General features: G+C 48.7%; 1 protein-coding gene across 1 annotated transcript in view; it reads left to right on the top strand.

Moving 5' to 3' along the window:
* ATP12A (ATPase H+/K+ transporting non-gastric alpha2 subunit) overlaps positions 1 to 12,521 on the top strand; it is a 33,707-nt gene extending 21,186 nt beyond the window's left edge. The window contains exons 13-23 of the mRNA XM_015120753.3: positions 985 to 1,160; positions 2,145 to 2,281; positions 6,542 to 6,692; positions 7,249 to 7,417; positions 7,505 to 7,659; positions 9,402 to 9,525; positions 9,732 to 9,877; positions 10,502 to 10,635; positions 10,825 to 10,926; positions 11,360 to 11,451; positions 11,536 to 12,521. Coding sequence (XP_014976239.3) covers positions 985 to 1,160; positions 2,145 to 2,281; positions 6,542 to 6,692; positions 7,249 to 7,417; positions 7,505 to 7,659; positions 9,402 to 9,525; positions 9,732 to 9,877; positions 10,502 to 10,635; positions 10,825 to 10,926; positions 11,360 to 11,451; positions 11,536 to 11,564 — 1,415 coding nt within the window. The 3' untranslated portion in view covers positions 11,565 to 12,521. The remainder of the gene's footprint in view (positions 1 to 984; positions 1,161 to 2,144; positions 2,282 to 6,541; positions 6,693 to 7,248; positions 7,418 to 7,504; positions 7,660 to 9,401; positions 9,526 to 9,731; positions 9,878 to 10,501; positions 10,636 to 10,824; positions 10,927 to 11,359; positions 11,452 to 11,535) is intronic.
* The last annotated feature ends 581 nt before the right edge of the window (positions 12,522 to 13,102 follow it).

Here is a 13,102-nt window from a genome sequence, read left to right on the forward strand (position 1 = left end):
CCCACCAGACACAAGAGTCCCTTCCACCTCAGCCCATGAGAGGCTGATGCCTTCTCAGAAAAGGGTGGCTCAGCCCCATTCCTGCTGGCCTTTCTTTTGGGCTTATCTTGATCTAACACTGAACTTTGTGCCCCTCCCCTGAAGCCCCTTGTTTCTTCACATGCTGTTTTCTCTGCTGAAAATGGCCTTCCTACCTCCACCCTCCCTTTTTACCCTAGAAATCATCTGTGCCCCTCTCAGGGTTCAGCTTGCATGTGACCTCCTCGGGGAAGTCTGTCTTGACCCTCCAGGGGTCAGGACGCAGCTAAAGTGTGTCTCTGCCCTGAGACGGGCCCTGTGCTCGATCCCTTTAACTCTGTGCCCTACTAAGCTTCAGAAGTGGAGACTGTGTACGCCCGAGAACTTGGCAATATAGCAAGATATATTTCTTTCTTTCTTTTTTTTTTTTTTTTTTTTTTTTTGAGACGGAGTCTCCCTCTGCCGCCCAGGCTGGAGTGCAGTGGCCGGATCTCAGCTCACTGCAAGCTCCGCCTCCCGGGTTCACGCCATTCTCCTGCCTCAGCCTCCCAAGTAGCTGGGACTACAGGCGCCACCACCTCGCCCGGCTAGTTTTTTGTATTTTTTAGTAGAGACGGGGTTTCACCGTGTTAGCCAGGATGGTCTCGATCTCCTGACCTCGTGATCCGCCCGCCTCGGCCTCCCAAAGTGCTGGGATTACAGGCGTGAGCCACCGCGCCCGGCCAGCAAGATATATTTCTAGAACACAGAGTCTAATGAGCACACAGTGAATTATATTTGGATAAAATATGTCTTTCCTAAAGAAATGCATTATGGAGTTGAAGAAATTAAACAATTCTGGCTTATTCTAATGTATTCGTAAAACAGTAGAGGACCGAGGTGTATCGGCACGTTCCCCTCTTATTTTTTTTTTTTTTTGGTTTCCTATTCCAGTTTCACTGACTCCCTAATTCATCCATATTACAGGTTTCTGTCATCTCTACCTGCCAGCACACGAGTTTCCAGAAACCTACAAATTTGACACAGACGCGATGAACTTCCCGACCTCCAACCTCTGTTTCGTGGGACTCTTGTCAATGATCGATCCCCCTCGGTCCACTGTGCCAGATGCAGTCACCAAATGCCGGAGTGCAGGGATCAAGGTGGGAGTTATTTTCCTGACTCAAGAAGCTCTCTCTCTATGTCGTGTTCCTTTCTAATAATGTTTTTCATAGGAGACGGTCAGTATTTAGGTGTCTTCAAGTAAATATCAAATTCCTATTTTTATTTCTAGTTTCACTGTGCTAAAGTTACTGAAACTGTCCCACAAAAACAACATGATTGTGTCTATGTGGAATGAACCACATACACAGTAAGTGCAATGAGAAGAATCTCCTAGTGCTTTGAAGTGACCATATCTCGCCCTAGTCCATGGTAGATACTGAAAGGCTTTATTGGCTGGGCGCAGTGGCTCACACCTGTAATCCCAGCACTTCAGGAGACCGAGGCAGGCAGATCACCTGAGGGCAGGAGTTCAAGACCAGCCATGGCTAACATGGGGAAACCCCGTTTCTACTAAAAATACAAAAAATTAGCCAGGCGTGGTGGCGCACACCTGTAATCCCAGCTACTGGGGAGGCGGAGGCAGGAGAATCACTTGAACCCAGGAGGCGGAGGTTGCGGTAAGCCGAGATCATGCCATTGCACTCCAGCTTGGGCAGCAAGAGTGAAACTCTCGTCTCAAAAAAAAAAAAAAGAAAGAAAGAAAAAAGGCTTTATTACCCAATCTTGAGGCTCAGTCCCCATAATCCATGTTCATCATTACTATGTTAATATTAAGACTGTTGAAGCAACATGAGGCTGCCCCCAAGTAGACACTCACCAGCCCTTTCACAAATAAAGTGGCGTCAAAGGGGAAGGGCTTCCTTTTGTGTCAGAGGAGGAAGTGTGTGAAGCTTAGAAGCAAGGGTAGACCCAATGGGATTAGTGTTTCCTCCAAAGACAGTTGTCTTGTAGATCCAGAGCTGCCGCTGTAATCACCAGCCACATTCTCCCAGGGCACTATGGAGTAGGCAATACTGAGCCATCCCCACTTTGACTGGCCGAGTTCTTCATTATCCATGGGCCTTCTCGTTGGCGTGCTCTAGGTTATTATGGTTACTGGCGATCATCCCATCACAGCCAAAGCGATCGCCAAGAGTGTGGGGATCATTTCAGCCAACAGTGAAACAGTGGAAGACATTGCACGTCGCCTCAGCATTGCTGTGGAGCAAGTTAACAAATGGTAAGCACAGGAGCCGCATAGCAAAAATTCCAGCTCATACCCATGGGGCCCCACTGGCTCTAAAGAGCTGCAGTACTTGGAACAAATCAGCTTTTTGCTCTGAGAGGTAGGCTGGTTTGAGCTATATTTTGCATATCCATGTATTCACTCTAATTTTACTGAGCAGCTAATATGTGCCAGGCACAGTGTTGATACTATGAAATGACCCTTTATGTGTTCCTTGTTTGAAATTTCAAAATCCAGTGTGCTCTGGGCACAAAACCTACTGTGCCCAACTTAGAATGAGAAAAACTGAAACAAAGGGTTTATATGAAATTACTTGCCATAGATGCAGTTGCGTAATTCGGAGTCGTAAGAACCCTGTGGGTTGTTTCACGCACCCCACCTTGGTAAGCATCTTGGGTATTTATCCACCCAGTTTCATAACGTGTAAACACACCCTTCTTTTTTATTTGGTAATAAATAGAATGGAAGCTTCTTAAGGCAAGTTTTATTTCCTTGTTTCTCCTAATTCTTTTAATCATGTTTATCCTTAGGTCTTTTAATCATGTTCATCCAACTGTTCATTCACTCGTGTATTTATTCTTTCAATAATTATTTATTGTGTGCCAACTACATACCAGACAAAACCTGGAACTACCATAGCAAACTGAACAATACTACCCACACCCTTGGGGATCTTTCCATCGAGCCAAGGAGACAGAAACAAAGCTAATAATGATGTGGTCAGTGTAATGAAGGAGGCACACAGGGCTAGGGAGCTGGGCATGCGGGAGAGTGGCCTGGGCTGTGCCTGGTCTCCATGAGTCAAAGACTCCAAATTCTCAGGTTGAGAAGAAATGTTCATTAGCTGGTTTATACTTTAACGCATGCAGGAGACGAAGGAAAGACCAGTGCACCTCTTCAGTTTCCCCAAGCACTAAGGTCTTTTAGGGACACACAGCTGTCAGGTCATAACAAATTACCAAGCCAAACAACTAACCAAGGCTCCCGCCTCTGGGCACAGCAACAGCACCTGAAGTCTAAGAGTCTTGCAATGCCCTTTAGTCTACATAACGTCCCTCTATGAAAACAAATTTGGGGCTTGTTTATTTGTTTGGCTTTGTAAGATAATCGGATTATATTTTTTTCACTTTAGAATTTTAAACAAATTTTTTTTTTTTTTTTTTTTTTTTTTAAGACAGAGTCTCTGTCAGTCACCCAGGCTGGAGTGCAGTGGTGTGATCTCAGCTCACTGCAATCTCCACCTCCTGGGTTCAAGCGATTCTCCTGCCTCAGCCTCCTGAGCAGCTGGGATTACAGGCGCCCACCACCATGCCTAGCTAATTTTGTATTTTTAGTAGAGACAGGGCTTTGCCATGTTGGCCAGGCTGTTCTTGAACTCCTGACCTTAAGTGATCCACCCATCTTAGCCTCCCAAAGTGCTGGGATTACAGGCGTGAGCCACCACGCCCGGCCTAAAAGAATGTTTTTTTTTTTTTTTTATTGAGATGGAGTCTCCCTGTGTCGCCCAGGCTGGAGTGCCGGATCTCAGCTCACTGCAAGCTCCGCCTCCCGTTTTTACGCCATTCTCCTGCCTCAGCCTCCTGAGTAGCTGGGACTACAGGCACCCACCACCTCGCCCGGCTAATTTTTTGTATTTTTTAGTAGAGACGGGGTTTCACCGTGTTAGCCAGGATGGTCTCGATCTCCTGACCTCATGATCTGCCCGTCTCGGCCTCCCAAGAATTTTTTTAAGAGTGGTCAAGCGCAGTAGTGAGAAGAGGGGAAAGAGTAGAAGAGTTTGATCTGTAACTGACTGTGAACGATCAGTTGAGATAATTCACTACTACCTTCAGACCAGCTGAGTCTTTTTTTAGATACAAGGTCTCCTTCTGTCAGATCACCCAGGCTGGAGTGCAATGGTGTGATCATAGCTCACTGCAGCTTCGACCTCCTGGGTTCAAGGGATCCTCCCCTCTCAGCCTCCCAAGTGGCTGGGACTACAGGATTGTGCTACTGCACCCAGCTTCATTTTAGCAGATTTTTTTTTTTTGAGATGGAGTCTTGCTCTGTCACCCAGGCTGGAGTGTGGAGGGCAGTGGTGAAATCTCTGCTCACTGTAACCTCCACCTCCTGGGTTCAAGCAATTCTCCTGCCTCAGCCTCCTGAGTAGCTGGGATTACAGGCGTGTGCCACCACACCCGGCTAATTTTTGTACTTTTAGTAGAGACAGGGTTTCACCACGTTGGCCAGGCTGGTCTTTAACTCTTGGCTGTAAATGATCTGCCCACCTTGGCCTCCCAGAGTGCAGGGACTGCAGGCGTGAGCCACTGCGCCTGGCCCATTTTAGCAATTTTTAATGAAAGTTGTATATAAGATACCTTATTCCTGCATCTTCTCAATTCCTTCCTTTTTATATTTGCTGTCCAGTTTTAGCCTGGTGATGGCCACGTGCTGGGTGATATGCACACAATGGTCATGCCCTTAGCCTCCTCCTATGCTCCTGTTGTGTATAAATGGCACATTTCTTCCTATAAACCTGGACTGCTTTCCCAATTTGCTGACCTGTATAGTGTCCTTGTGCAACCTCAACTTCCTCATCCTTTCGGATGTGCATGGATGGAACTGTGCTTGGAGCGGACCCCAGAATGTGATTCTGTCTCAGCTCTTTGGAACGAGAGAAAGATATAATCTTCCTACAAATGTGGGAAGGTGCATTGAAATGCCTTTTATGATTCTGGCCTCAGTCAAAAGTCACAAAGGGACTGAACTTCCTCTTGGCCACTGCCACTCTGCTCATGGCCACAAAAGGGAAAGTGGACTGCACATTTGTGTACGAATCACCACACTGAGTGAAGCGGATGCTTTTGTGAATGTTTTCAGTTATTCACTTCATCAGCTCTTGTTCATGACCATATAAAAATTGCATCTTAGCAGGTGTAAGGGGAAAGGAAACATCCCTTCTTTCTTCTCTTACTTTGATTATTTTTTACCAGCAATTAAGAAGACCTGTAGTTTGAGTCAAGGGCTAGAATCCCAATACTTAGCACCAAGAGGAAAAACAGACCTAAAATGCCCAAAACTTGCCAATTGCAAAGAAAAGGACCTGCAGTGGTTTGTACCTACAGTGTTTAAGCTGAGATTTGAAGGCTGAAATGTAGTGTTAGCCACGAGAAGCTGAGGTGAGAGATGCCCATTCCTGGTCAGGGAGCGAGACCCGTGAAGGCCTTAGGGTACGGGGGATGGAGGATATCAGAACTGAGAGCATCCAGGGGGCAGGAGGGAGAGCCCAAGGCGAGGTGAAGCTTGACAGCGCAGGCCCCACCTAGGCTCGCTGGCTAAAGTTAGGGCTTCTGAGGTCTACTCCAAGCACAGTGGAAAGCCGCGGAAGAGTTTTAGCAGGGGAGTGGCGCAGGCAGCTCTGCATCATCAATAGGCCCTAGAGCCTTACCTTTATAGTCAGCAGGGAATAGTGCTGCTCAAAGACTTCAGTCAACTGCTGCCTACATAGCACATCGCACAAAGATGACACTCTGTAAATCTGAAATAAACAACAGCAAATAATTATTACCCCTTGTTTGGGCATAAAAGAATTCTAGGACCCAAAACGTACGAACAGGCAGTTTGGGGGTTTTATTTTTGTTTTTGTTTTTGAGACAGGGCCTCACTGTGTCACCCAGGCTTGAGTGTAGTGTCATGATCATGGCTTACTGCAGCCTCAACCCCCCAGGCTCAAGCAATCCTCCTGTCTTAGCCTCATGAGTAGCTGGGACCACAGGCACATGCCACCATACCTGGATAATTTTTAAAAGTTATTTGTAGAGACAGGGGCTCTCACTATGTTGCCCAGGCTGGTCTTGAACTCTTGGCCTCAAGTGAGCCTCCTACTCAGCCTCCCAAAGTGCTGGGATTACAGGCATGAGCTACTGCGTTTGGCCACGAATGGGCAGTTTTTTAACTTCCTTTTACTTCTGAAGTCAAGCGTTGCTCTAGGAAGTACCACGCTCACCTGTTCTAGTAGGGATGAGGCTACCTGGTTTTTTTTATTCCTATGGTTATATGATACCAAGAAATGGTGTTACATTTTAGCCTCAGTTTGCCCTCTTGAAATGGAGACTAACGTGTTCCCAGGACTCCTGTTACCTCGCTAGAGCATTAGGTATGAAGGACACTGGGTTCCAGGTCAAGTCAGAGGCTTCAGCCAGCATCCTGCCTGGACCAGTGTTTTAACCTAAGATCTGCCCTCGGGCCTCACCCAGTTTCTTCTGGCCCTTCTAGGGATGCCAAGGCTGCTGTGGTGACTGGCATGGAGCTGAAGGACATGAGCTCGGAACAGGTGGATGAGATCTTAGCCAACTACCAGGAAATTGTCTTTGCCCGGACATCCCCCCAGCAGAAGCTGATCATTGTGGAGGGCTGTCAGAGGCAGGTGGGTGGACAGCAGCATCCAGAGGACTGACAGGCCCATCACTGTCCATGGGCAAGTGCAGAGGTCCGGATCTCACATTGGGCTGTGGTGCCTTGAGAGAGTTCTTGGCTCGTCCTCATCACCTGACCTTTCCACCCTCTCAGGTGGGCTGGCCCTGTCCTCCTTTGAGACCCACACCACATGTTCCCCGAAAGGCTAACCCAGCTCTCTGCATTTTATCATGAGAGCCCGGGGCTTCTGAGGTGAAGCATTTGCCACTGTGATAAGTGTGAGTGAAGAAAGATTTAAAATGCAAAGATATGAAACAAAAAATGTGAAGACAGAAGATATAAAACACCTGCGCTTTCGGTTGTCCTCATTTGCACACATCTTGTTCAGCGATCCTTGTTCCTGTTTCTAAGATTTCTCATCTTTGTCTTTTCCCCTAAATGGGCCCTTCAGTTCAGCCATAATCGTCCTCGCAACCTCAAGAGAAAGGGTGGCCGCGTTGCTGTTCCAGGCCTGCAACCCATTGGGCCTGCCCACTCCCACTTTCTCCCTGGGTCCCCCGCTGCAGGATGCCGTTGTTGCTGTGACAGGGGATGGAGTTAATGACTCTCCGGCTCTAAAGAAGGCAGACATTGGGGTTGCCATGGGGATAGCAGGTTCTGACGCAGCCAAAAACGCAGCCGACATGGTCTTGCTGGACGACAACTTTGCGTCCATCGTCACTGGGGTGGAGGAAGGTGAGTGAGTCTCAGGGCGTCTTCCCAAGGGCCAGGGTGGTCTGGGGGACTAGAAGCAAGTTCTGAAGGAGAGACCTCTCTGCCTAGGTCGCCTGATCTTTGACAACCTCAAGAAGACGATTGCTTACACCCTGACCAAGAACATTGCTGAGCTGTGCCCCTTTCTGATCTACATCATCGTCGGGCTCCCTCTGCCCATTGGAACCATCACCATTCTGTTCATTGACTTGGGGACAGACATTGTAAGTGACACTGAAGGGAACAGGGTGTGATGCCTGCCCCCGGGGAGGTCGAGTTCAGGGTCGCTACCTTCAAGGGCAGGGGACGGACTAACTCAATGCTTCTCGGCTTCCATGCGACGGGGCCTGTAGCTCTGCATTTCTCACAGGTTCTCAGATGGTGCCCATTCTACCGGTCCACATGCCACACCTCAAAGCAAGGGTCCAGAGGCATCTGCCAAATGTTTGGAAATTAAAATCAGTCTACAGTGACTTTTTTTTTTTTCTCTTGAGACAGAGTTTCACTGTCATCGCCCAGGCTAGAGTACAGTGGTGCTATCTCGGCTCATTGCAACCTCCGCCTTCTGGGCTCAAGCAATTCTCCCACCTCAGCCTCCCAGGTAGTTGGGACTACAGGCTTGTGCCACCACACCTGGCTAATTTTTGTATTTTTAGTAGAGATGGGGTTTCCTGGCCTCAAGTGATCCACCTGTCTCGACCTCCCAAAGTGCTGGGATTACAGGCGTGAGTCACTACACCTGGCCTATAGCAAGCTTTTCAAGACATGAGTCTTCATCCTCAAAAAAAGAAAGAAAGAAAGAAATGCCATTGGTCAGTTTCAGCCTGTGTGCCTCCCTTTTCTTTTGGGAAGATGGAGCTGTCACTCAGTCATCCAAATAACCACTGGGGCCCAGTGACTAAAGTGATCGTCTCACAGCCACCCCCTGTTAAGTAAGAGACTCTGACATGGGAGCCCTTTACCTAAACACAGTAAGAAGTAGTGGTTATGAAGACTTTATAAAGCCTTGCCCTACAGTAATGTCACCTAAACATTCCCCTTTTCCAATATCCATGTAAAGAAAGCCCCGTGAAAGCTGCCCAGGTCTGTGGTTTACATGGGCAAGCAGGGAAAGCAACAGACAGCAAGCTGAATTCTTAGCAGGACACTGGCCCTTCACATTGCCCCCTTCCCGTCTCTTGTTTTCTATAACACCCAGGTAATCCCTAATTCCTAGAGAGACTGGAGATGCCTCTCCCTCTGAGGGATATTGCGGTCCCCAAAGTTGAGGGGTCATTTTCCAAGCCCTTCACATTTGCCTGCCTGGCTCTGCTGCAGCGCTTCTCCAAGCCCGGTGCGGGCATCTCCTGGGAGCTTGCTAGACATGCACACCCTGGGTACTGGTGGACACCTGCAGCCCCAGCTACTCAGAAGGCCAGTGCGGGAGGATTGCTTCAGCTCAGGAGTTAGAGTCCAGCCTGGTCAACACAAGAGAGACCTAGTCTCTTAAAAACTAAAAATTAAGAACAAATAAAATAAAAATGTTATTGCAGATAACTGGGCTAGGAATGAAAATAGGTTGTACACCCATTGTCTAAAAGGAAAGAAAGAAATGCAAATTCTCTGGCTCCAGTCCAGTGCTCCTGAATCGGGAAGTCTGGAGGTGGGGTGCAATCATGTCTTTCAGCAGGTCCTCCCACCCGGAGGGAGAGGACGGCATAGAAATCCTCCCTGTAGGGGAAGAGTGCTTTATCACCCGCAGTCTTCAGAACTGCCAGCACAGGGTGATAAAAAGCAGCTGATTTCTAAAGGCACTATTCTTAAATTCCCATACAGACAACATGCCCTCTACTGCCTATAGCCTGATGGGCCAGCTCCATGCCCCCACCTCATCCAGCCAGTGCCCCACCCACCCCAGCCCCGCTCCCCTACTGTGGGTAGAGCAGAGCATCCTGGGGTTAGACCTCACCAGCCTCTTCCCCTCTAGATCCCCTCCATCGCCTTGGCCTATGAGAAAGCTGAAAGTGACATCATGAACAGGAAACCTCGCCACAAGAAGAAGGACAGACTGGTGAACCAGCCGCTTGCCGTGTACTCGTACCTGCACATTGGTACGATGAGGGCACGTCTTCCGCATCACACCAGGGCCTGCCCCGAGAACTGAATTCACTGGAGTCGGGGACACAGTCAGAAAGTGTGGTTTTCCTACAAGGCCTGGGTTGGGGAGGGAGGGGGAACCAAGAGCCGACAGGGACAGGACGAGGCAGTTCCCTGAGGCCATCATAGAACCTGTGTCCTATCTCTCTTGTTCTTTCAGGCCTCATGCAAGCCCTGGGAGCTTTCCTTGTGTATTTCACTGTCTATGCACAGGAGGGCTTTCTGCCCCGCAGTCTCATTAACCTGCGGGTAGAATGGGAGAAGGACTACGTGAATGACTTGGAAGACAGCTATGGGCAGGAATGGGTGAGTGGCGGGAGCCCTGCCACAGAGTCCACCTGATTCTCTCCATGCTGATTGCCCTGCCCAGACTTACACAGAACCTCCATGTCCCTGACAGCCTGGGAAAGCTTTAATTAATAGGGCTCAGGGCCCCCTTGCTGACACGTGTTTGGCCTTTGCCGGGTCTCAAGACGCAGCCTCCTCTCTCGGACTGGACGCCAAGAGGTCCCTTTTTTAACTTCAGCTTTGCCATTGGTATAGAAGAGTGACCAGCCCAGCCACACCTACAGTGGGTCCAAATAAATTTACATCGTTCAGGCCGGGTGCGGTGGCTCACGCCTGTAATCTCAGCGCTTTGGGAAGCTGAGGAGGGAGAATCACTTGAGCCCAGGAGTTTGAGACCAACCTGGCCAATGAGACCCTACCTGTATTAAAAATAATAGTAATGATAATTTTTAAAAGATTAACATTTTCCCCTACTCAGCTGGTTCAGGAAGGAAAAATGTTTCTTTCCAAACACTAGGAGGTGGCCCACTCTCAGTCTGGGTGAGGTGTGGAGACAGCATGAAGCTGTAGAGAACTGCACTGCAATTTCCTAGAAGTTTTCCTTTGGGCCTCATGGTCTCTTCCTTGTCTGCCCGTTCACAGACAAGGTACCAGAGGGCATACCTAGAATGGACGGGCTACACGGCTTTCTTTGTTGGCATCCTAGTCCAGCAAATAGCAGATCTGATCATCAGGAAAACGCGGAGGAATTCCATCTTCCAACAGGGTCCCTTCAGGTACTGCCTGTGCCCGGCCTCCTGGCGCAGCCCTGGGCCTGCCGTGCAAGGATGACGATGATTTGTTTTTCACAAGACCGAGTTCTGGCCACACCTGTAACCCCAGAGGCATTGACTCTTCTGGCGGCTGGGTGTACAATCATGAAGCCACAAGAATCCCAAGTCTGTCTGCTTTTGCGTGTCTTGCAGAAATAAAGTCATCTGGGTGGGGATCGCCTCACAGATCGTCATTGGGCTGGTCCTCTCCTATGGCCTTGGAAGTGTCACAGCCTTGAGTTTCACCATGCTTAGGTGAGTTTACCGTCAGCAGCATGGAGGAAAGAGCCAGCCTCTGCTTTGAGCTGTCACAACCTAAATAAACCTGAGGATTCCCAGGTTTCCAGGTTCCTCCCCCAAGTCTTTTCAAAAGACGTCAAACTGATCCCATGCTCTATGAGGCCAAAGCTTTGATCTGCATTTTCCACAAGTGGAAATGGGTTTTCTAGACCTCACCAACCCGCCTTCATCCTCATCCAACAGGTTGCTTCAAAGGCAGACATTGCTTCTGGCAGTCACAGTGCGGGTTAAACCAGGAGCTTTCCAGCTTTGTGTTGTGGGACCTCGTGGATTTGTTGTTCTTTGCAGTAAAGCAGGACAAATGAACGAGAAGCCCCATTCCCATTGGGCAGGGTTGGGCTATTCCTGTGGATGAGTCAGGGCTCACCCTCCACCCCTCTGCTTCCAGGGCTCAGTACTGGTTTGTGGCTGTGCCGCACGCCATCCTGATCTGGGTGTATGACGAGGTGCGGAAGCTCTTCATCAGGCTCTACCCTGGAAGTGAGTAGCCTATGATTTTAGAGGCTCTGTTTACCCACTTCAACAGACTCTCCATTTCTGATGTGCTTTTTTCTACCTCTACAGGCTGGTGGGATAAGAACATGTATTATTAAGACCACCTCACTTCCTATGTCTCACAGTGGCACGTTGGGGCGCACTTGTTCATCTTCTGACCATTTGCTGGGAGATTCCTCTGAAGGGCAGACATTGTCAAAATTCAACAAGAGGAAATTTTCATGCAGAAAGCTGTATGCAGGATACTCACTGACGTTTTGCATTTTAAAACTGAAATTGAACTCTTTATATAGGATCTTCTCTTCTATCTCCATCTCCTTGTTAAAAAAATATGTACATTTTGAGGTAATGGTACAGGGAAGAATGTGTTTATATGTATATGAAGCTCCTTGATGTTAATAGTCTTGTGTAACCCAGGCATCTACTGGGGCCTGCCTTGAGCTCTAGCTAGGATTGCTCAGAACTCCTTTCCACACGCTATTAAAGGCCCCATGACCTCCCTAAGATTTCTGCGAATCCCCCCTGAGAAGGTGTGTTTTCATGGTCTCCTTGCTCAAAAAAGGCCAACTCACCCCAGGGTCTGCAGGAGATGGAAGTGGCGGCAGGTTTACATCACAGCCGCAAGCATGACCTCAGCTTTGACTCGTTTGACTCTGAGACGTCCTTCTTGAAGGCCCTTGCCACCTGGCTGTGACAGTTTCCCTGGCCATGTCACCCCGTCCCACCTCTGGTCACCTCTCCCGCCCTTTAGACCCATGTCGCCCTCCACCCCTACGTCAGCTCCTCCAAAACAGCTCCCAGTTCATTTTGCATATCCTAACTCAAAATGCTCAGCTAATCCGAGGGGCTTTCTTCACCAGGATTCAACCCTAGCAGAGAGCTGTTGTGGTTTCGATAGTAATATTTCTTGTAAATCAGTTGTCAGGTGCTCTCCAGCAATGACGTTTTGTCAGTCATGTTTCATGTTTTAACTTAGGTATATTCATGTGTGACACACCCATGTTGACAGGCCCGGAAAGGTTTCATTTTTAAGTAAAAGATGTTTTATAAACCCAGGTTTAGTTGTGGTGTTCTAATTGATTCATATTTTTCTAGAATGAAGAGCATAGGACAAAAATAGTAAGATATGATTTCTTATTTTCTTTTCCTTGCTCCTTCTGGTCATTTTACTTATCTGTGGAAGATCTGGAAATGTAGGATTTTTCTTTTCTTTTTTTTTTTTTTTTTTTTGAGACGGAGTCTCGCTGTGTCTCCCAGGCTGGAGTGCAGTGGCGTGATCTCCGCTCACTGCAAGCTCCGCCTCCTGGGTTCACGCCATTCTCCTGCCTCAGCCTCCCAAGTAGCTGGAACTACAGGCGCCCGCCACCACGCCCGGCTAGTTTTTTGTATTTTTAGTAGAGACGGGGTTTCACCATGTTAGCCAGGATAGTCTCGATCTCCTGACCTCGTGATCCACCCGCCTCGGCCTCCCAAAGTGCTGGGATTACAGGCTTGAGCCACCGCGCCCGGCCAGGATTTTTCTTTTGAACTCTTCCTCATGGACCCAGGGCTCCAGCCGGGGCCTCTGATGTGCCCACAATTCTTGGTCGGACGCCTGTGGGAGGGCCCGTCTTTCTGCAGCAGCACTCGAGAGAAG

The sequence above is a fragment of the Macaca mulatta genome, chromosome 17, assembly GCF_049350105.2.
Source record: "Macaca mulatta isolate MMU2019108-1 chromosome 17, T2T-MMU8v2.0, whole genome shotgun sequence".
NCBI classification, from domain to species: Eukaryota; Metazoa; Chordata; class Mammalia; order Primates; family Cercopithecidae; genus Macaca; species Macaca mulatta.